At 40.5% G+C, this 24,780-nt stretch overlaps 1 protein-coding gene across 1 annotated transcript in view; it reads right to left on the bottom strand.

Annotated features, from left to right (window-relative positions):
• Positions 1-24,780, bottom strand: part of ITPR1 (inositol 1,4,5-trisphosphate receptor type 1) — a 233,385-nt gene that overhangs the window by 120,362 nt on the left and 88,243 nt on the right. The window contains exons 21-33 of the mRNA XM_077821751.1: positions 24,460-24,613; positions 23,921-24,108; positions 21,362-21,500; positions 19,290-19,341; positions 18,025-18,193; positions 17,759-17,929; positions 12,739-12,804; positions 11,984-12,121; positions 8,755-8,880; positions 8,202-8,402; positions 5,579-5,830; positions 4,630-4,755; positions 3,813-3,941 (exon numbers count right to left, since the gene is read on the bottom strand). Of these exons, the coding sequence (XP_077677877.1) occupies positions 3,813-3,941; positions 4,630-4,755; positions 5,579-5,830; positions 8,202-8,402; positions 8,755-8,880; positions 11,984-12,121; positions 12,739-12,804; positions 17,759-17,929; positions 18,025-18,193; positions 19,290-19,341; positions 21,362-21,500; positions 23,921-24,108; positions 24,460-24,613 (1,911 nt within the window). The remainder of the gene's footprint in view (positions 1-3,812; positions 3,942-4,629; positions 4,756-5,578; positions 5,831-8,201; positions 8,403-8,754; positions 8,881-11,983; positions 12,122-12,738; positions 12,805-17,758; positions 17,930-18,024; positions 18,194-19,289; positions 19,342-21,361; positions 21,501-23,920; positions 24,109-24,459; positions 24,614-24,780) is intronic.

Genomic DNA, 24,780 nt, shown 5'->3' with positions numbered 1-24,780 from the left:
ACCTCAGTGCAAAGCTCACAGTGGATTTAGGAACTACTGGAAAATACCTTTGTTAGTCTGGTCAAGACTGATGTCTGTTATAAGGGGGCGGGGAGGGGGAAGAAGAAGAAGAAGCTGGAATTAGAGAAAAGGAAATATTTTTTCTTTCATTTTAACCAAATTGTGAAATAACTCCATGTGCTGGCAACGGGGAACAGAGTTTACTTAGAGTAGCACAATAGCTAACGCCCATCAGCCTTTCCAGCAACGCAGCCAAATGTCAAAATATTGTAGACACTGGTCTAAATACATTGAAACTATCTATGTTTCTGGACTCCAGCCACTCACACATTCCTTTCAAACCATGTTTAAAGACTTATCTGTCTGAAAACTTCAGTGATGTTTCATTTGCTTAAACTAGGTCCATAAATCAAAACCACTCTAAATTTTGTAAAATAAGGTTTGGGTCAGTAGCGCCCATAGGAGGCAAGAAAGTCAAGATAAATACAGTAAAGAGGCAGTTATTTGGAGAGTTTTTGCTTGGAAAGGAATCAGTATATTACCCTAAGATTAAGGGGTGACTTGATTAGTCTGTAAGGACCTAGATGGGGAACAAATATTTGGTAATGGATTCTTCAGTCTAGCAGAGAAAGATGCAAGATGGCTACAAGTTGATGCTAGAGACATTCAGACTGGAAAAAAAGACAAGTTTTTTTTTAACTGTGAGGCTTATTAACCATTGGAACAATTTACCAAGGGGCATGGTGGATTTTTTAATCACAATTGGATGTTTTCCCTAAAGATAAAGTCTAGGGGTTTTAGGGGGAGGGAAGTTCTATGGCTTGTGTTACACAGCAGGTTAGCCTAGATGATCACAACGGTCCCTTTTGGCCTTGGAATCTGTGAACCTAATTTTGTATTATGTACATGGACACACAGGGCAGGTCCCTGCCTCAAGGAAAGTAGAATTTAAGTCATGGTATGGGAGGAGAGGACATCAGGGAAGGAGGGGAAGGGGTGGGCTGAAATTTACACAGTGCAAGTGTAGGAGTAAGCATGGAGACATTAGGGGGAGAATACAGAACGGAGTCGGGAAGCAAGGCAAGGCATATGGACCTGAGAGGGGCAGTGGTGGGAGATTAGATGTAGGAAGCTGCAGAGCTCTGCAGAGCACTGAAAGGGAAGACAAAACCTGAGTTTGATGCAAGAGATGCAAAGGCACTGAAGAGATAGAAGTGTGTGTTTGTGTAGGGGAAGGAGGGGTTCACATGCCATCAGAGACTTGAATCATTTTCACAGCAGCAATTCACATAGGCTGGAGGGGCGTGAAGCAGGAATTCGGTCAGCCAAAGGGAGGCTACAAATTACTTAAGAGTCCAAGGATATGGACAAGGGTTTCAACAGACATAACAGATAGATAGTGGAGATGAGAAAGAGGAAGAAAGAAGATCTGGCAACAGAGTGGATGTGAGGGGCTGAGGAGAGAGGAGTCTAGCACAACCCAGAGGATTGTGGAACCATCACCCCCATGATGGAGAAGGGAGGATGAAATGAGATGCTTTGTCTTGCTATGTTTAGACAGGCTTTGAGATGCTGGAAGGAGAACTGCAGATGCATGAATTAGCAGATAGGGAAAGTCTTGAGGTAAAGAAGTAGATTCAAAAGTTGCCAGCACAAAGTGAGCAATTACAGGCATGACAAGCACTGAGGTCACACAGTGATAAGGTACAGAGGGAACTGAAGACAGGGCAAAGGACAGAGCCGTACGGGACAGGGTTAATTATTAGTCATACTTATTTTTTTGCACAATAAGGTTTTGACAGATTTGCATGCAAACTGGTATTAAAACAACAACTTTCACTTCAAAGTCACATGAGAAGCAGATCAAACAGTATTAGGCAGTGAACATTAACGTTTACAGCTGATTACTCAATACTGCGCTTGTGTGGGTTAAGATTCAGGCCCCTAATCAGGCCAATTACAGTGCAGATAGCTGCCACAGTTACCTCATAGGCAATACACACAGATGGCAAGTTCACCCTATCTGAACTGATCCTGCAAGCCCTTTAATTCATGAGAGTATCCCTAATATGACTACTTTCTTGCCTGAATAAGGATTGCTTGCCTCAGTAAGCATTACAGAAGCAAGTCCATTGTTTAATATAGGCTTAGGTCCACAACTGGTCATTCTTCCAGACTCAAGGAGGGCAGGCTCCCTCCTAATGATAGAAACGTGAATAGAGCGGATCTAACCCAGCAGTGTGTGAGGGCTACTGCTTATGTTCAGTGAGAAGGGGGAACTAATTGGGCTACTCAGAATTTTAAGCCTTTACCGACTGCAAGGTCAGGCAGCGGGCTGTTGTACATAATACTTTTCTTGGAGTGGGACATGCTATAGCAAGCTAGTTAGCATACCACAATGGTTAGTCTAAGTTCCCCGAAGAGGGGCTGAAAAGGCAAATTCCCAGATGCCCTTAATTGCCACAGTTGGAAACCAGCTGCTTCCTAACCTGCTGCCAGCTGTGTTCAATTACACACAATTGTTTTTTCTGCTTACCTGAGTTTGCACTGAGTTTCAATGAAAAACTATATCCAAGCTCCTCACGACATATTCGGACCCCTGACCACCCCTCCCACACGTCCCCAAAAGGCTACTGAAAACTTTCATAACGATAATTATTTAAGAGGCTGCCTCCACTATCACGGTGTCACTGCAGCAGTGACCAAGATATTATCCTGGCAGGCTTCTTGGCGCTGTGGTTAGTGCCGTTGTCCTGCTACTCTTGCCTCGTGTCCTGTAAGGAAGAGACTGGGAGAACCCGGGGAATTGAAGAGGAGAACAGCTGCCTCCTTTTCACTTTACAAAGGTATTGAGTCTCATGCTCCCACTTTCCCCAAGTCCACACAGGTCCAGAGATTTAATCAGGATGACAGAAGAAAACAGGTGGAAGCATTTTTAAAATGTGAGATTGCTTTCATTTCTCTAAAACAAAAGTGTCCTTAAAATGCAGTTTGTCTGAAGCAAGGTTTGAACCCAACTGGCCCATGGTGCCGGCTTTTATCATCCACCTATTAAAGTTTCAGACATGCACCTTTGTGCTTTCTCCCATAAAAAACCTACAAAGCCTCCTCACTGTACCTTTCACGCCCTTCTCAGAACTCTTATTGTGATGCCTACAAAATACTAGACAATGGTTAGGGTGCTGTTGTGTTGAGACCATAGGCTATCATCTGACCAATGCTGTCTGACTGTTCCCTTGTACTAGGTCTTTCTCCATCTGTGGTCCCATCTTATACTTAGTAGTATATGCAGTAGGTGTCTTCTTGTTCTGGTCATACATTATCTAGCACAGTGGGGTCTTGGCAGATGTCTGGGGCTAATAAGCACTACTGCAATACAAATTAAAAATCATCATCATCATGAACTAACCCCTGCCCCATCTCTCTACTTCCAGGATAGCTCCACTCTGCCAGAGCACCAGCAATGCTGTTTACCATTTCCCTTAAGAAAGCCTAACGTGGAGCGACAGGAACACCACTGAGCACCTATATCATGGAGTTAGTGTCATTTTACAATTGAGCGTCTATAGAACCTGTTGAAAAGAATTCTGTACATGTAGAGCACAGTGTCCCCCCTACAGGAAAGGGAGTGTTCAACTGTAATGTACTAGGAGGAAATATTTATACTTCTGTGCTATTTTGAATATCTATTCTCTCTCTCACCCTCCCCCGCCAACCCCCCAGCCTCGACTTGTTTCTTTTTATCCTGTCCGATTACTGTGGTTTCATGAATAAAGCAGCTTATTTCTTTAACCTGTTGTACCATTTCCTACCTGCAGAGTGGTGCTCTGATCAGAGAATGGGGAGCTGAAGAAGGTGGTGACTATACTCATCACAATTTCTGTGACATACTTCTCCAGGATGGAGTCAGCGTGCTTTCGGTCACTGGTGTTGTTACAGGTCTACAAAATAATTTATTCTTTTAGAACACATCAGTTAAACTGATAAATATGAACATTTAACTCCTGTGATTTGGAGCATTAATTCTGAATGGACTATCTGCCACAGTATGCGGTGTAGACCAAAATCACTCATATAGCTAGGACACACAATGTGTGTGTGTGTGCAAAAAATTGGATACCTCAGAGCAAAGAATGCAGTATTATAAGTAGGAATGAGATGTAATGTTTTCCTATGGGGAAATACTTGGTATACCAGGCACAAAGCCATTTGGAAAAATAAATGCCAAGCACAGGAAAATTACTCTAAACTTGCTAAAATATATCAAATATGGTTGGGGAAGGAGCCATACAACCTGGCCACAGTGAACAAGCCAGTGGCAGAATAAAGAGAGACATGTGAAGCAGAAAAAAGGGGCTCACTTTGTTTGTTTTGTTTTAAGAAAGAAAGAAAGAAAGAAAGAAAGAAAGAAAGAAAGAAAGAAATCACTGTGTTCCATGGAACATAACTAAAAGTCCACAATCGCCTAAATGGAGAAGCAGACAAATATAAATTTGAAATGAGAGGAACCAGTAAAGAGCTTCCTGACTTGTGCTTTAAAATGCACTGTTCCAAACCTCTGCTAATTGTCACCACAACTATGTCCGTTTGCTCTTTTAGATTTACATTTCTAGGTATAGAAATCCTTACCCGACAGATGTCAACCAGGAAGTTCTCAAACAGTTTCCACATGTGATTACTGGTGTAAATCTCTTTCATTTCCACTTCTGTGTCCACATAGCAATGATTTAGGAAGTTTATATAGGCAATTTTAACCTACAAATGGATAAATCAAAATGGTTAATTAAAAAAATAATTAAATGGGCATTTTTAGTCAATGCAAAGTCATCACATTAAAACTGCTTTAAAAATTTGTAGCTGAATTTACAGAATCTATTGTTTTTATTTAAATATTGGTGAAATCCAATCTCATAAATAGCAAGACATCTGCAACGATGCCCATATGCTCAGTGTTTAGCTGATCGCCATATTTGGGGTCAGGAAGGAATTTTCCTCCAGGGCAGATTGGAAGAGGCCCTGGAGGTTTTTCGCTTTCCTCTGTAGCATGGGGCACGGGTTACTTGCTGGAGGATTCTCTGCTCCTTGAAGTCCTTAAACTACGATTTGAGGACTTCAATAGCACAGATATAGGTGTGAGGTTTTTTGCAGGAGTGGTGGGTGAAATTCTGTGGCCTGCGTTGTGCAGGAGGTCAGACTAGATGATCATAATGGTCCCTTCTGACCTAAATATCTATGAATCTATGAAAAAGCCAGAAATACTGCAGCCACAATTCAGCACAATGTTAATAATTTGCACTTCTATTCAAGATTGGCAATGTACCTTACATATATCAATGTGCTCAGCCTCAAACACTCCTGGGAAGTAGGCACATTCAGAGTAACCATCCCCATTTTAAAAATGGGGGGGGGGGGATTTACACACACACACACACACACACACTTACTTCTCCCAGCTCATAGTCTTGCTGGTTACCCACAGGCCATTCTTTCCAGGCCAAACAGAGTGATTAAAAACAAACCTCACTCCACTAACTTTAATACATTACATAGGTACGCAATGTTTAATATCAGACCTCACCTCAGGTATGCAATCCTCATGAGTTACTACTCTAACGATGTCATCTAATGGGAGGAGCGAGTTGCACTTGATTTCTGTGTAGACATTTTTGCCCTCTGTGCATACAGCAAGCAGTTCTACTAAATGGATATGGTACATCAGAGGGCTGTTTTCATCCATCCTGTCCCGCTCCGATCTCATCATTTGGACCAAGGTCTGGAAAGAGGCTCGGTCGTTGTAGAACACAAGGACATCTTCTCCCGCATTGACTAGCTACAAAAAAAGAACAGCTTCCTTTTGGGTTCCATTCTGTTATGTCTCCCCTTAGAGATTCCACAGGAATCAGACCATTTCTGGAAGGTACACATGCATGTGTACCTTCTTCCACTTACCCAGCACTTTTCTTCAGAGGACCTCAAACCTCATCCTCTAAACATTTCACTAACAGGCTGAAGAGTCCCCCCTTTATCTAAAGCTATATATTATCTGTGTACTGGAATGTTACGCTCTTTGTCAGTTTTGCAATTACTTGTGAGTTTAATAAAACTGCAGCCTGCCAGATCCATCTGAGGTTCTGTACCTTGCACTCTCTTTCCACAGTTATAAATGATCTCTCTGAAGTATGACGTCTTCCCCTAGACCTCTGTTCTGAGTAGGTTATGCCCTAGAAATCTACCACTTTTAAAATCTTTAACATCAAAGCCAGTTCAACTGGCTCCTCATTAGTTCGATAAATGTTCTTTCAAGAAGCTTCTGACTTTTTTGTGGTTATGTCATGAAGATTGCCTCAGCTGATCCGTCTGTAGTGTTAGCTTGGGGCACACGATTCTGCTCAGAGCTAAGTCCTTCAAGAACTCTGGGTGGTAGGACCTCAAGGCTGGGTAATTCCCCATTCCTTACACAATGATTTTCAACAAGCAGTTAGAGGCATGATTAAGTCCCATAAGGCAGACTTCTATCAACATTACATTTTTTTGGGGGGGAGGCACATTTTCAGAACAGCTCAGCACTCCACCCGTCTCTATCGAGAACAGAAGGATGGACAGCAACTGAGAAGAAAGGGAGCTGCTGAGCACTGTTAAAAATCTGCCCTACAGATTTCAGACACATCTAGACATCTATCTCAAACACAATGCACAGAGCAAAACTCGCATGCAAAGCCATACTTCACAGGGCTGGACTCTGCAACGGGCAGAGCTCCCTCAACTCACTGACTTCAACAGGAAAGAGGGTTGCTCAGCACTTTGCAGGACTAAGTCCACACGGAACAGCTGACGCTCTGTTTAAGTTTAACTACAGCATGTGGAACAAGATCCAGAGTCAAACTTCCCAGTGAAATTGATGCATTAAGGCCAGAACCTTACTGGAGAAAGACAGTCCTTCCTTTGACTCAATCCCATTTGTGACAGGTTGGGGAACCTATGTACAACCTATGAATTCCGTTTTTATGAATTCGGCTTTATGAATTTGCTGCATCATTGAATGCCCCAGTGTATGTGGAAAAGCCCATCAGGGCTGGTAACATGTGTCTCCCAAACCAGGGACAATGGAGAGTTATTAACCTGAATGGCTCTCATTTGAACAGGTGCACCTTCTAACAGTGGGATGGCTGAGCCCTAGAGACCCAGTTCAACCCAGCTTGGCTGTCGGGAATGAGAGGAGCAACGGAATTCCCCTAAAAGGAGAACAAAGAGACAGAGGTGTTGGTACAGCCCTTTCAAAACACAGAGGGACTCAGAGAGAGGGGAACAAAAAGGGACAGGCTTTAGGAAGGCGATGGGACCTATGGACTGTGGGACCAGACAAAGCTGAACGAAGCTGATTGCACAGGTCAGAGAGAATCAATGATTCAGAGAAGCAGCCATAAGCTGGAGAAGTGCAGCCCAGCAGAGGGACTTAGAACCCTGAAAGGACATGGACCCATATCCTAAAGAACACTCAGGAGTGGTGACATAACTGAGGCAGGGAACAGCATCTAAGTGTTTCTTGCAGATGTCTGTATATGTCGTGCATTCTAAAATAAAGAGTGACTGTCCTTAGAAATCCTTCTGTAAAGTCTGTTTCTATTTGCTTCAAGTATCACATGCCCCTAAAGGGGTAAACTATAAATCAGAGTGCCCAGGAGGGAATTCTGGGAAATAGCACCACTGAAGTGTTTTGGGGGTCAGCGTTGGTCCTGGGGATTTAGGGCAACTGAACTACAGGGTCCCTCTTTCAGAAGGGTATCAGACAAATTCTGTGCCCAAAAATTTTGCAGTGAGACCATGGCCAGAGACAGTGCTGGAGCCTATCCAGGCCAAGGGATGTGTAAAAGTACATGGGCCCAGCTTGAGGGTGCAAACACAACAGCCTGGTGAGTGTGCAGCAGGGGGAGCTTGACTAGGGCTGTGACACAAGTACACTTTTTTTGTGGCACCAGAGAGGATAACTTTTGAGATACACTAAAGGTCATCCTTCCCACCCAAGGGGGGAGAGCGTGATGAAGCAGCTTGTGCCCATAATAAAACTTTGTGCGGTGTGATAGCTGCACATCACTTCTATATTGTCCCAGTTGAGAACGTCACTTTCTCAGCATCCTTTCACTTTCTACTGAATGCCAGTTGTTTTTTTTGCTCAGGAGCTTACAGAAATATGCATCTCTCACCTCCGCCATAACCATATCTTGGCACTTCTTAATGAACTTTCCTTCCGCCTTCACAATTGTCTGCAGGAACTTTATGTACTGGACATTTCTGCCATGAGTTTCAATACAGTGGACAAAGTGCTGAACGACTCGCTCATTAATCTCACTGCATAGCTGGAAATTGTTCATGAAAATATGCTGCATTGTTACTGCCTCCAGGATCTAATGAGGGGGGAGAAAAAAAAAAGAAAAAAAAAATCACATACAAAAGTCAGGACAACATCAATGAATTTGCAGGGAACATAACAGTACAAAGAAGGAACTTCTCAGAGGAATCAGCATTTCAGTACAGAGACTTGTATCCATCAGGGATACTCTTCTCCATCCACCTCCACCCTTTGCATTATAACTGAGTGCACTAACCAGATGCTGCTCCTGCCAACATTAATGAGAACAAAGTGCTATCCATTTAACTAGTCTTGCATGAGAACTGGTCCAGAGGCCTTTACAGAGGTCAGGTTATTCCACTTCCTTACTACAAAAAAACATGGTATTAAGTTAAATCACTTCTTACCCCTGGGTTAAGGAACAGGTTTATGTGCTTGTGCAGCAATGCTTGGTTCTGTTGGTTCCCAGCACAGAAATTCTGTAAAAATGCATGTGCAAGTTTCATTATCTCCTGCATCCTTGTATCTTCCGCCTGTGATTGCATGACACAAATAAGATGGAATTAAAAACAATCCAAAAGTTCACTTTTTTGGGTGGACCACAATACCACCTGTTCAACAGAATTTTCAGAGTCACATCTCTCTCAATAGAAAAACAAATCTCTGTCCACTACAGACCTCCAACCAAATTAATCCACTGATACTAGATAAGAACTTGGCCCCTTTTATGATTTTAAAAGTTGTGGAGAACAAAAACACAAATATAAATAAGTAATGTCTTTCAGATCTGAATATGCAACATTCAAGCTTGCCAATAATGCATTTCAACCCCTTGAGTGCTACCGAACATACCTATATATATCAGAGGGATAAATACTGGAGAGGGAGAGGAATTATTTAAGCTCAGTACCAATGTGGACACAAGAACAAATGGATATAAACTGGCCACCAGGAAGTTTAGACTTGAAATTAGACGAAGGTTTCTAACCATCAGAGGAGTGAAGTTTTGGAATAGCCTTCCAAGGGAAGCAGTGGGAGCAAAAGATCTATCTGGCTTTAAGATTAAACTCGATAAGTTTATGGAGGAGATGGTATGATGGGATAACATGATTTTGATAATTAATTGATCTTTAAATATTCATAGTAAATAGGCCTAATGGCCTGTGATGGGATGTTAGATGGGGTGGGATCTGAGTTACCCAGGAAAGAATTTTCTGTAGTATCTGGCTGGTGAATCTTGCCCATATGCTCAGGGTTTAGCTGATTGCCATATTTGGGGTCGGGAAGGAATTTTCCTCCAGGGCAGATTGGAAGAGGCCCTGGAGGTTTTTCGCCTTCCTCTGTAGCATGGGGCACAGGTCACTTGCCGGAGGATTCTCTGCTCCTTGAAGTCTTTAAACTACGATTTGAGGACTTTAATAGCTCAGACATAAGTGAGAGGTTTTTCGCAGGAGTGGGTGGGTGAAATTCTGTGGCCTGCATTGTGCAGGAGGTCAGACTAGATGATCATAATGGTCCCTTCTGACCTTAGTATCTATGAATCTATATAGGGCAAACCACACATCAGATTCTTTCCCATACCTTTGGACTTCATAGGAAGACTGCCATGAGGTCCATTACAATGGAATTCCGTATTGAGGGGCTTAAACTTGATGGTGAAGAGGAGACAGGAAGATATTGATGCAGCAACAAAAATTCAGCTTCTGTTCACAGGAGTAAGTACTCTCTCTGTCTGTGACTTAAGTCAGAGCAGCGGAATAGCTGAGAAGGTACAACCACGTCTCTGACTTAACTGACACATAAATGCATCTCAGCTGGGAGTAACAGATAGTCAATGCAATAAAATGAGCCATCTTTCTTTCATAAACGCATTTGGCACTCAACAGTTGGTCAGTGCCCTGCTTGAAATGTTTGTGGTTCGAGGTAATTCTGCAGTTCATCTCACAAAATCAAATCAGCATAAACGGCAGGCTCAGCAGAGAGGCCAAGGAGACCAACTTACTTCCACAGCCAGGTTGAGCACTAGTACATTTCTATGGTTCTATGACAGTAGGGAAACTTTCATGCAAGTGCTCATGCTGCTTCTGAGTACAGGGGATTTCATCCCCTATACTTTTCATTCTCCAGCATGTTTCACAAGTAACAGAGTTAATGCCCAATTTATTTTTCCAAGGCAAAATGTAAAAAAACAACCCCCACCCCACCCCACATCAAACCAATTTGGGGCTTCACACTAGATAATCTGTTCTGTTTTCAAACTGGGCAAGATTTTCAAGATCACTCCCGTTCTATATCTCCTGTCTCTCAGAAGCCATTCACCTCACTCTCTGGCAACCTACTACCCTCCAATACCTAGAATGCCTCAAACCATGGCATTAATTCCTGTCATACCTCCAGTGACCAGGGCGAGCCAGGAAAAAGATTCTAGCCAGCAGTTGAGTGGAGTGGCTGCATGTGACAGAAAGTCACAGTATTAATGAGGCTAAGAACACTGTAAATAAAACTCCAGTCACCTGCTCAATAGTGCAGAGCACTCCCTGAGGGCTAAGCTATCTCTATACTCAGTCACTGTTTCGCTAGAAAGCAGATATTTATCATGTGTGCTTAAAGTATTTGTACTGTTTTAGGGAATAGTTTACAATTCTGAGGTTACGCCTTTACTACTAAAGAGGTGTTTGGTTTTTTACCATGTGATAACTACCTTTTGTTAGCTATCCTGCTGTAAATCTTGCTGGCGAGAAGTTGCTGTTGTTTTTACTGCAAGGTAGCTAGATGAGACTATACATAAGAACGGCCCTACTGGGTCAGACCGAAGGTCCATCTAGCCCAGTATCCTGTCTTTTGACAGTGACCAATGACAGGTGCTTCACAGGGAATGAACATAACAGATGATCATCAAGTGATCCACCCCCTGTTGCCCGTTCCCAGCTACTAGCAAACTGTGTGGGACAGTGGGAATCTAATGGATCTTAGTTACCCTGAAGTAAACACATACCTGGTTTTGGCAATGAGGTCAAAGCTCCAAGGCTTGGCTATCGGGGAACAGTAAGGAAAATTAATCCAAATTAACTGAAGGTGTGAATTGAAAGTGGATTAGTTAAACTGCATTAACCCGTCATTCAGAATTAAAGATAAACTAAATTAAGACCACTGTAATTCTGAATGAGTGTGTCGACACAATGACAGGTTTCAGAGTAGCAGCCGTGCTCCACGAAAGCTTATGCTCCAATAAATTTGTCAGTCTCTAAGGTGCCACAAGTACTCCTATTCTTTATGTGTCCACACAAGGGTTTAATGCATTTTAACTAATCCACTTTTAATTCACACCTTTAGTTAATCTGAATGAACTTTCTTAAATGCCCCAGTACAGACAAGCTCTTGATCTGATTAACTACAATGGACGAAGTTGGTGCTTCAGCAATTAGCTTAGAATATTGTCTGTTGTCATCAGAAGTTTCACATTTAACCAAATACTTCTATAAACCATAAATTTTTCCTGAAGAGGCATGAATATTTACAATAGCTTCTTTTTTGCCAAAGGTAACTTAAGAACTAAGGTTTAAGGAGATCTCAGGGAGCTATTTATATTGGTCAGCAAAACTGTAAAGTAAGGGAATAGCTGTGTGCAAAACCCACCTTTTCATATGGAATCTGCAGCAGCTCCAGAACCACAGTGTGAGCTCCCATGTTCCGCAGCAATCTCTGCTGCTGTTTCCGGCTTTTCCTGACCGAAGCACTTTCCTGAACACAGAGCTTGCTAAGCCGAAGCAAAATCTGGGAGAAGAAAATTGCTTTAGAACTTGCAATTTTTTGTTTTGGTTTAAATTATGTTAAGATGGAAACTTCCCTGACCTAAGCAACTCACAGTCTAATGACAGACAAGCAGACAGACACTAGGCAAATGGGAAAAAGACATGAAAAAATCCATTTAAAACTAATTCAGGCATTTGCCAGCCCGGAGTCAAACCTAGAATCTTCTAACACTTACAAGCCACCACAGACAGGTTTCTCGTTGTACGTTAGTTTTAAAAGTATTAGACGGTACAATGGAGTACAAGTCCCTAAAGAAAGAGGGCAGATTTAAATGAGCTTCCAGACTTTCCTGCTCCTTTTATATCCTTTATAATCATAAAAATTTGGGTTTCCATTGAAATAAGCGGCATTAATGCTACATTTTGGAATAATCTGTTTTTGTGGAAAATACGTACTCCGAATGTTGGCTATATTCTAGATGTCTCATTGGAGTTGGATATTCTACTACTCAGCAAATTAGAATTCTGCAAGTAATTTTCACAGTGTAAATGTGACTCAGTTTCCCGCTTTTTAAATTCAGACTAAAATCGGAGTTGCACCATTAGTTTATACTTCAATTTAAAGAAACCAAGTCTTACCTCCTTCACCACCCGGTAATTATAGCTGCTAGTACTTTCATGTTTTTGTGACTTGCTGTGGCTTTCCTAGGGGCAAAACCAATAATCTATTAATCGATTAGAGTATTTTCTTTGATAGCTCCTATGGCTGAGAAATATGGGTATTAAACTGAATCTACAAAGACCAAAATTGTCAGTTGTCACCTTACAGTTTTATGACAAGATTGAGGGTACTAACAGGATGAATAAAAATAAATGATTTAAAAAAAAAAATTTAAAAAAATCAGGATTTCTTTTTATTTAAAATCAGATTTTTTTGATAAAATGCTTTCTGAGGGAAAATAAACACTATTTAAAGATACATTATAACTCAAAGATATCTCATCATGAAATAGAGATTATAAATTCTAATTCTATAGTATGAGACAATATATTCATGTAATATTTAAGAAAAGTTCTGTAAATGAGTTCCAATAGTTCATAGATTACGGACCCAATTTTATGGGGTGCCAGAGGCTTCTGTATAGATTATTTAGGTTAATCTTTCTATCTACGCAATGGGACTCAGTGTTCAGTCTAGAAGATACCATAAGAGATGCTTAGTTTTGCAGTTCTCAAACTGTGGATTTGTGCCTCCAGAGATAACATGCTTGTTAACAGCAAAAATGTTTTTAAACAAAGAAATAACAGAGGTGAGAAATAACAGACCACAACCCTATTGTCCCTCTGCAAATTTGTGTACACAGAGTCAATCCCTTACCTCTCTCTAAGAGTGTAAAGTTTCAAAAAGTTCAATGAATAGAAGATTGCTGGGGGCGGAATGGATCTGGACAAGGAGAAGAAGTCTGGAGATAAATGTGAGATGGGAGGGACAGGCAGTAGAAACAAAAGTGAAACTGTTTTGAGAAGCATATTCCAGAAGTCTTGAGGTCTTTCTGAGTGTAGCCTTCATAGATTTGAGATCTACCATACCATTCTCTCACTAGAAGGGAAAACCTATAATGGCAGCAGGCCATAAAAGAGACCCAGTTTGGGAATATCTTAATGAAGTTCCTCTACCTGGGGGTAAGACAGGCATGAGTGCAAAATGCAAACAGTGCAACAAAGAAATGCACGACCTAGTGCCCCAAATGAAACAACATCACGAGAAGTGTTCCTTCTCAGGAGGAAGCTGGGTTGAAGATAATGAAAGGAACACGTCTGAACATGCAGGATCTTCAGGTTGGTAAACTCTTTTTATTTCATACTTCTTTCGTAAGGACTGACTGTCCTCCTGGACTATTCTTGAATTCTCATGTTTGAGCAAAAAATATAATTGTTACTCTATGGTACTATCATTTTAGATGCAGTTGTGATAAAAAAATAAATAGCTGAAATAGGCAGATCTTCCTTTTACAATTTACCTTGAAAGTAGTACTGAGTGTCAGTGAATGCAATGAGTAATACCAAATGACCAATATGGTAATAATAATTAAATAACTGCATCGATTTATTTTGTTTAGGAGAATCTATCTTCAACATACAGGATTCTGAGGACTATCCAACTTCAAGATCACCATCATTTTCTATAGTTTCAGAGTTATCTGCCAATGATAGTGTGTCAGTCACATCATGTATGTCACATGACCACAAAAAGAAAAGGAGTACTTGTGGCACCTTAGAGACTAACAAATTTATTTGAGCATAAGCTTTTGTGAGCTACAGCCCACTTCATCGGATACATTCAGTGGAAAATACAGTGGGGGGATTTATACACAGAAAGAACATGAAACAATGGGTGTTATCATACACACTGTAAGGAGAGTGATCACTTAAGATGAGCTAATCCCGGGGGGATGGGGGGAAAGGGGGAGGGGGGAGAGAAAACCTTTTGTAGTGATAATCAAGGTGGGCCATTTCCAGCAGTTGACAAGAACGTCTGAGGAACAGTAAAAAGAAAAGGAGCTAAAGCTCACTTCATCAGATGCTGTAGCTCACGAAAGCTTATGCTCAAATAGATTGGTTAGTCTCTAAGGTGCCACAAGTACTCCTTTTCTTTTTGCAAATACAGACTAACACGGCTGCTACTCTGAAACATAGCCACAGTATATCACCTGCAGCAAAAAGAAAAAAAACAACTCCATCATCCAGAAACAACCATAGATAAATTTGTGATAAGAACCAGCAGATTACAAAAAGAGGTAATTGATGAAAAAATTGCCCAGTTTGTTTATGCAACAAACTCTCCTCTCCGTATCATTGAGAGCCCACACTTCATTAACATGGTTCAGTCATTAAGACCAGGATACAGTCCACCCAACAGAGCCGACATCACAAGCAAATTGCTGGATAAAATGTATGAAAGAGAAATTGAGCAGTGTGCAAAAGGCCTAGAGGGTAAAATTGTTAACCTGAGTCTTGATGGGTGGAGCAATGGCCACAATGATCCTGTTGTATGTGCTTGTGTGACAACAGAAGAAGGGAATGTCTTCCTTACAGAAACAATTGATATATCAGGAAATGCACACAGCAGAATACTTACAAGAAGTAGCAGTAAAAGCTATAACAAACTGAAAAAAAATTCAAAATGTCTAGTACACAGCTTGGTCACAGACAATGTCTGCAAATCCAAGATGAGAAGAAATTATTTAGAATAGAGTGAAGAGAGTCCCAAGCTAAAAACATACGGTTCCAGTACTCATTTGATGCACCTCCTAGCCAAAGACTTCAGTGTTTCCGAAATAAAGGCTAATGTTGAAATTTCAAAATACTTCCATAACAACCACTTTGCAGCAGCTGCTCTGAAAAAAGTGGGAGGAACCAAGCTAACGCTCCCACATAACGTGCGATGGAACTCAGTAATGGACTGTTTTGAACACGGTATAAAGAACTGGCCTAATCTGATGTCAGTTTGTGAACAAAATAGAGAAAAAATAGATAGCATTTTTCTCAAAATTGGGCTTCAGAGAAATGTTGAACGCATGCTGAGTACCCTAAAGCCTATTTCTGTAGCCTTGAACAAAATGCAGGGCAATAGCTGATTTATTGCCGACGCTGCTGAAATTTGGAAGGAACTGAGTGAGATCTTAAAAAGAGAAATATGCAACGACAGAGTTAAATTACAAGCATTAAAAAAAGGAATGGGTCAAGCACTACCTCACAGCTCATTTTCTTGCAAATATTCTCAATACTTGGTACTAGGGTGAAACCTTAACTGATGAAGAAGAGGAGTTGGCTATGACATGGACATCCAGCAATCATCCCTCCAGAATGACAACTATAATAAACTTCAGAGCTAAGGGTGAACTGTTCAAGAAATATATGTTTGCTGATGACGTTTTAAAGAAAGTCACACCAGTGAACTTGTGGAAGTCACTTAAGCACTTGGATTCAGAGACTGTTGAAGTGACAATCTCACTTTTAACAGCAGTAGTTTCTTCTGCCGGTGTAGAAAGAATATTTTCTTCCTTTGGACTAATTCATTCCAAATTGAGAAATCCTGAAAAAGCAGGAAAGCTTGTTTTTCTTTTCCAGATTATGAACAAACAGGAAAATGAAGGTGAAGACAACTGAGTTAGCTGCAGAAGCCAATATTTTAAGTTTCTCATGTTGACCTGGCTGACAGAGTCAATTTAATTTTTTTTTAATATTTCATTTAACTATTTTAGTTAACAATTTTAACCAAAACAAACCTGATTTTAAAAAACTTGAATGTTTAACTAAATTCAAAAATTCATATGCTTGTTTTGTTAAAATATTATATATGTTTGCTGATGAAGAAAAAAATCCAGAATACATAACATTGTTGTTTTAGTTAAATGAGACAATTTAAATGTCTGCTGATGTTCTCCTCCTAATACAGCATGGTAAGAAAAACCTCCAAATATTAATGATTAACATGTTAATTTGTAGATATTTATGAAGTCATTGGGAGGTGAACTATCTGCTTCAATTACCTTTGGTAAATGAAATAACCAAACAATTGTTCATTTTCTGATATAGCTGTAAAACTAATTTGAAAAGTTTTCAAAATAAATCATTTAAAAATGCATAGTGTGTACCTTCTAAAAATGAAACCTACATCTATCTCTGAGTTGTGAAGAATACGTATTAAGGTTGTAACAACCAACAAGAATGCACTTTTATGTAGAAATCCATGATTAAAGCGAGTCTTCCTGACTAGTGATTTAAATCAAATCCACCCTGGATATTAAAAAGTGTTTTTGTGTTAAATCACACTAATCCCTCTGCCAGAATACAAGGGTAGAGTGTTTTTACAAAAAGTAACATCCTATCCCTCTTTATCAGTTGTCACATTCTCTCTGTAATCAGGCATTCCCTGCAATAATACCTCTCTCCACTGTTATTCAACAGTAATTATATTAATTCTGTAAAGCATAATTTGGGTTCTATCAGTATGAAAGGCAATAAGTAACTTATTCTTATCGACCAAGAACAATAACGGTATGTGGATGTGACTAGCTAACTCCCATCACCACCTACCTCAGCCTTACATTCGATTGAATCTCTTGCTTGCTGTACACAACGGAGTTAGGTCGACATAAAACAGCTTATAAAATCGACCTAACTATGACAGTGTCTACACTATAGCCTTGCTCCCACTGACGTAAATGCCCTACTACACGGACATAACTCCACTTCCACGAGAGATGCAGGGCTTACATCGGTGTAGGTAGGGTGATGCAGTGTCCCTGTAGATGCTGCCTTACTTACATCAGCTGTTGGCTGTCTTGTCAATTTCACAGCTCCACTGAAAAACTGGGTTCCCAGCTCCGCAGCCAGGCAGCTGACTGGACTCCAGGTGTGAATTTTCTCACCAGAGGCAAGAAGCCCTGAGTGCCCACCCCCACCCCACACTCCCAGCTGGGAGCGGAGAGACAAGAGCCAGGGTGCAGCTGGGCTCACATCAGGGAGCTGTGCGGAGCTGAGAACCCTGGTTCTCAGCACCCCCACTACTTCTTAAATATGGTACAGGCATTATTTACCCAAATAGATATTCCAATAGTTCATATACATTGACTACCAAGATGCACGTGCTTACCTCCTTTTTCTTGTGTTCATTTTCACCTGGCGCTCCATCCATAGTCTCATCAGGACCCTGGCCTTTGTAAACCCAAAGTTCTGATTTTTCCACAATAGACCTCAGTTGGTCCAAATCTTGTTTTATCTGCTTGTAGTTGTCAACATCTTGGCTGGTAACAAGCAGTTGAACCTTATATGAATGCAATCCATTAGTTGCACAGAGATTTTAAAAACTTGCAACACTTGCATGCAGAAAGCAGACATACACATAATAGCCACACATACCTGTTTAAAAGCTTGAAGGACTTCTTGTCTCTGACTAAAATGCCTGAATAGTAGCTGAAGTGCCCCAGATACCAGTGGAGGGTAATCATGCATGGTTAAATGGAGCAAAACTCTCAGGAAAGTCCTGCCACCATGATCATCCAAATCTAATGGGGTGTTCTCGTCACTGAAAAGAAAGAAAAAAAGGCAGAGTAAACTAACTTCTCCCCCACCTTAATAAAACAACCAACTTTTTGTATACAGAAAATGATTGCAGCTGCATTTATAATTTTGCTATGGAAACCATATAAAAAATTAGAGAAATCTGGGGCTCTCATTCGCTGCTGGCTTTGAACAAGTTAGGGACAACAGTGCTTTGTGTAGCACTATCCTTGGTTGGATCTGCTCAAATGTTCCAGTTTGTCACTGATCTGCCCTCCAGTGGCAGGAGGCTTGAAGAGAGGATATAAGGAACACTACTAGTCCCTGCTAAATGGAACACAAGGTCCCAGACTCCTGCATATTCTGTGCTGAATGATGTGTGTATGCAGTTAGGTGAGCACAGCCAAAATATCAGTAGAACCAGAAGTCTCACACTCAAGATTTGTGAGATTCATCTAGGCTGTAAGTAAAATTCTCCTTAGATTTACACATCAATACTCAGCACTCTCTCTCGCATGCATGAACAGAGCAGGATAATAAAGTGATTACACTCGCATGAGAATCTTCTAGTTGGAGAAATCCCTGCTTTTTGATTTCTTTGCTTTCCTAGCTTGAAGAAAGGCTTTAACTCTTTTCTTGGCTTTTAATCCTAAGGGACATTACTGTTTAATTGAGACAGCACCTTTATATCCAATGGATTTTTGTACCCCCCAGGTTTAAAAAGGTGACCGGAACACTCATTCTGTTACTGGGGACATGAAGCTACAAAACCTTAAACTTTATTCTGTTGTGTATGCTGGCACTTAAATTCTAGGCTATATAACAAACAGAAGAGCCTCACGTGTAAGAAAACAGGTCACAGGAAAGTGAGTTGGGTAGGTCACATATAGGAAACAAGTATGATTACTTTGAGAGTCTGGTAGATTTCCAGAACACACTAAGCCTAGATGCAATAAAAAATGTATAAAACAGAAATTTAAAATGTTTACTTCTATTGGTGAACAATTACATTTAAAAATTCCTCTTTGGAGAAGAGTCTTAAATTCCATCAAAGATATTCTGTCAAAACAAAAGTTTTTGAGCAACTATGTCCATAGACGTACTAAAGAAGAGATACTTTCCTTCCACCAAAGATCCCTTCAGCTTGTTCTTCAATATGTTCAAAGTCTAGAGCTCCTGGAAAGTAGAAATATGCAGGTAAGATTATTGCATCAGAGATACAAACTGTAGCTGTTTTGGTAGCCTAAAGAGATCTTAAGTTGTAAGTGGTAACACAAATGTAGCAGAATGGACCAATATGAGCTGAAAAGTATGTTGAGAATTGATGGATGCTGTCTGAGAAACTAATGTAGGGTGTTTCTTAAAGTTCTCGATTTGCCAATTAAACTTCAGAACCACGTCACAGATATCCATGTTTCTTCCTCCATCACCGATTTTTAGCTTATACTTTCAATAACTGCTTCAGAGCAAAGCATTGATGGGAATTAGTGTCTGACTTGAAGGGCCATCGTCGACCCCAGGAAATGCCCTGCATCTCTGTTATTAATTGACAGCTTTAAGCAACTAACCCCTTGATGATAGGAATCACTTTCTATCACCACCAAGGCCTTTGCCCTTCACAGCAGGAGGTATGTGCCAGCAGGTTAACAATAATGACTATTCTAGAATAAAAAGATACAAGGCAAACGATTTCTGCCATATTCTTAGAAAGTTTCCCAATTGAACACTGCTTCTTGGGAAATAACCCTCTGCTATTCCCCGATCTCACTTTTTCTGACTGGGAATACCGAGAAAGCTTAGTCAGGTCTAGGTCCTATTGTGCTAGTCATGGTACAGACACAGAGTAAATGGCAGTCCCTGCTTTTTGGCAGGGAAAGAACTAAAATGTTTTAGCTAGAATCTTAGTAATTAGAGGAGATGTCAATTAGATCACCTAGCTCACCCCACTGTCTGCAGAGGCTGGTGAAGCCTCATCTCAGGTAACCATTTTGCTTGCACAGGGCTGGATTTATTAGGTGCTAAGTATTAGCAACTCTCATTGAAGTCAGTGGGAGCTGAAGGAACTCTGCATCTTGCAAAACAGGGTCCTTGACTTGTTACTTTAATTCTGGCCCCCAGATTTCTGTTCTGCATTACAACAGGAACCTGAATCAATCTCTCTTGTGAGCCGTGGGGACAGCAAGGGGAAGATACATCTGTCTGAGAACTATTTACACTCTTTCACTTTAAATTCACATTGAGTACGACAAGTACATAGATCTGCACTGGTTCCACTCTAGGGGAGTTCTAAGCACCCTGACTCCAAAGGCCCAGATCAAAAGCCTGTCATTCCACCCTCCCGTCCAAGAACAAGAGACATTACAGACCCACATTGGAATGGAAACTAAAATATTTGTTCTCTTGAGGTGCGGAGAAGTTACACATCTAAAACTCTTCTGGCATCTAGAGAACAGATCCTCAAGTTGATTAAAAAAATCCTATTTTCAGCACAAGTAACACAGATCAAATATAAATACTTTAGTTTAGGACTTCAAGCCCTAAATGTTTCAGATCCTGGCTACAGGACATCACCTCTCTCCTTAGCTGATATCTCAGCAGTTAGCAACATCCGAGGGGCACAAGTTTTCAGCATCGTGGTTTTAATCAGAAGAGACCCGGGGAGAGGGGCAGGGCGGACTTCGCTGTATAACTTCTTTCCCTCTTTGGTCCACCAAAATTCAGATTTAGAGACCTCCAGGAAAATCTGCAAGACTCACCTGTTTTCCCAGGATTTGTTTTGGGAGGAAGTAGATTGGGTTGGAGGCTACTTTGCTGGGGCAATGGTCAGGTAGATTGTGGGTCACTTTAACTTTGTTTGAAAATAACAAGGCAAGTCCTTGTTTGGGGCCATGATAAATCAATTTTCAAAATGCATTTTAAATGAATTTTGTAATGCTCCTTGAGACTGAGATGGGTCAATTACTTAATTCATGGTAATAAGAGGGAGTGACAACAATTCTAGTTTTTGCTCTATGTGGAAAAGTTAGTCAATGTAATTGTCACACTTAGACCCTGATTTAGCAATGTTCTGGACTTCAGTGGGGCCCCTCATGTGCCTCAAGTCAAGCATGAGCTTGAGTACATTGCTGAATCAGTACTTCAGCCATTAAGGAACTCCCCACCATTTCTTTAAAAAACTCTTTATGAAATAACTCACCTGGTACATTAGCTGGGGCCTCTTGGTTACTGCTTCCAGTAGGTGATTCAGAGGTCTGTGCATTGCTTTCATCAAACTCGCATTTAAATATACACAGTAGGCACGAGATTCTGTAATCCAACCTCACATTCAAAATAAACTGATGATTCAAAGTTTTAAGAAAATGGAAATAGACATGTTATTTTTACATCACGTCTCTATATCTCTCAAGACTGTAACACTGCACTCTGTGTAAACTAACAGCTGAGATCCACATACTCCGAAAACTGCAGATTTTACCATGAAGGGAGAGGAATGCAAAATCTCCTTTTTAAGTAATCCAAAATTCAGTACTTTGAGGTTTTTTTATTTTAAAAGATTCTACTACAAGCATAACCACATGTATGAGGCCAAGTTAAAGAACCATGAATGCAAAAATATCTAAAAGATTTAATGGGTACTTCTATGTCCCGCCAACCCCCAGCCCATTACTAGAGTACCTGAGTGCTTGACAATCTAATGTATTTATCTTCACAACACCCCCGTGATGCATAGGGATTGATTTCAATCCCATCAACAGTCAACGGAATTCAGACTCAAAAGTGCCAAAATCCCTTCTGAAAATTAGATGTAGGCTCCTAAATCAGTTAGGCATTCTGACACGGAGCACAATGACACTGAAATAGCTTTAAAAATCTGGGCCTAATCAAATTGCAAAAAGGTCAAGCAGGAAGCTTAAAACAGAGCAGGGAATCAAACCCAGTTCTTCTGACACTCAGGATAGTGCCCTAATCAACGTACCATACTTCCTTTGTAGATGTGTCCAAGGGTTTAAATAAAACATGTAGTATAAACTAATCACTGGTTAAGAGTTCAGTCAGTACTAATGGAAACATGCAAACATGAACTTTGATATCCTGTTTTACAAAATTAACATCTTACTGCTCCCTTGGGGAGAGATGTACCATCCAAAGAGTGTGTCGCATCATCCCAACTAAGAAGATATATTTACTTTCATCATTAATCATGTATTTTGGCAGGGATAAATATTGCTACATTTGCCCCATATTTAATACATTCTAGTTTTAAAACTTTAAATTTAATGTCTTCTCAACCGTTTAGTCATCAATAAATCTTTACAAGCATGGATACATTTTCCTTGATTTCCCCTCCCGCCCCTTTTAACAGTCTATACTTTAGGGAAAAGTAAGTGATAAACAAAGGACAAAGCCTCTCCTTATGCCTTTTTAAATATTTTAAACCCCTCAATCAGTTGATAGAATAATTTGATCTTAAAAAACAACCTTGAAAAATTATATCCCCCAAATTAATAGAACAACTTTGAGCCTGGACATCTAAACTTTCTACCTCAAGATGTGAATTAGAAGTAATCTACTTTCCTGTATAAGCATATATTTTATTCAAGAATCCTATACAATTTTTATTAATTTAACTTATTTTCTAATTTCCCTATTCTATTATGACAGACTGCATCTTTCTGATCACGTCCAACACAGTGCTCTGCTTTAACAATTCCTGCAAAAATGGGGTCAAATTTTGTTACCCATGTTTTTCAATAATGTTGTCTAAAGTAACAAGAGAATCTACCATTAATCACCTCATTCCAGCCCAGAGAAGTGATATTTATCTTTAATCAGCTTTATGAATTGTGATGTTTCATTTTATCCCACTACAAGCCTTCCGTATACACAGTTTGTTTCTTCCATATAAACACAAAGCCAGCCCCTCACCTCGCTACACAGAGGACCACTGGTGGCTCAAGCAAGCTCAATGAAAACTCCTTATGTGTAGCTTTACTGCTGTTTGGCATTCTTTTACCCAGCAGGGGGTACCAGCAGCATTTAGGCCTGTGTGAATTAGACTGTAAAATCACCATAAAGGGGACTGTTCTCCTTTCTGTCTATAAAGGGCCTCTGCTCACTTTTGGAGCATTATCATTACCACAACATGATATCTGGCGGAGGGGGGCTAAAATCACCCTTATGGCTTCCTGGTATCAGTGGCTTATAATCAAGACTATTAGGAAAATGTAGTGACCAGTCAAATGTGCTTTATTCTATACTCAGGACACTTCCCCTCCTGTAGAGTTATCAAACAAAGGCAGTTTACCTAGCCACCCCCAATAAGATCTTCTTTTAATTTTCTAGAGTTTGTTTGACAGGGCAGGCCAGGGGAATATTAACTATCCTCTTAAGGCAGCCATCCCCATAAAAAGTATAAACTGTTAAATAGCACGATAAGCGAAAACCCGCTGTAACAGAAAGATGGAACTTTGACCTTTAGTTCAGTTATGAGTTACCCATGTACACAACTGGTAACTCCCGTCCAGAAGATAATCTCTGCAATAGGGGCATGCAAAAAGCGTTTCAAAGGGTTAAGTGTTTGCCTCGGCAACACCTTCTAAGCATGAGAAGACTATCCAGGCAGCAATGGACTGGAAGGGACCATCTCCTCCTATGCACTCCCTAACACCTAGTTAAAATATAGTGCCAGATGAAAGCACCACAACATAGGATTTGAGACCCCATCTAACTCTATATTCCACTGCAGCTCTAGTACCTGAAGTATTTCGATGATTTTCAGCTTGGTGTCCATTACCAGGATGTCTTCTTTTTCTGGTTCACTCTGTTTGACGTTACCCTCAGGAGCAGTAGCAAGTGGAGTAAGGGGCAAGAATCCACCACCTCTGAGTACAACCTGGGTCATCAGCTCACCAACCCCATGAATTGATCTCATCACATTGCTCCCTTCAGAGAGGCAGGTAAAAACACAGTAAGAGTAAGATAACTGCAATTTGAATGCACCAAGAGGATAAGTGACCTTTCACATCTCATGACAAAACAAACCGGCTTCATACGAAACGAGGGGAATATTTTCAAAAAGACACAAAGGGCAGTGAGGCACCTAATCTCCTTTAGAAATCTTCCCCTTAGATTAGTCTCCCAATTACCGCTTAGCTTTTATAGGCAACCACCAAGAATTCAGTGGATAAAAGGGAAAATGTTGATGCCCATTTCATGTAGTCAGATAAAATTCATGTGGCCACGAAATCCTCCACTCCCACTCAGGAGTTCCCCATATCATTTTTTCAGTCTTACCTTTACTTTCTTCTCCTTTTGCCATTTTGGTAACGGGGAAGATAGTAGCAATATGCACACAGTCTAATATAGCCAGGAGGATTTTGGTTAGCCTTAGGAGGTCACAGAAGTTGTAGAAACCAAAATATATCAGGTTTCTGGCTAAGTTCACAACCTATTAAAAATGAAAGTATTGATCAAAACCCTTTTTTTGCCACAAAAATTCAGTTTGTTTCTTGACTTTTAATTGCATTTATGACCTTAATTGACCATTTGTCTGACCCACTCTTTATAAGCAAATTCCATTATGTTTTATAGTTTTTTATTCTAGTAATCAAAATA

This window comes from Eretmochelys imbricata, chromosome 7 (assembly GCF_965152235.1).
Source record: "Eretmochelys imbricata isolate rEreImb1 chromosome 7, rEreImb1.hap1, whole genome shotgun sequence".
Classification (NCBI taxonomy): domain Eukaryota; kingdom Metazoa; phylum Chordata; order Testudines; family Cheloniidae; genus Eretmochelys; species Eretmochelys imbricata.
This window is presented reverse-complemented; position numbering and strand designations above follow the sequence as displayed.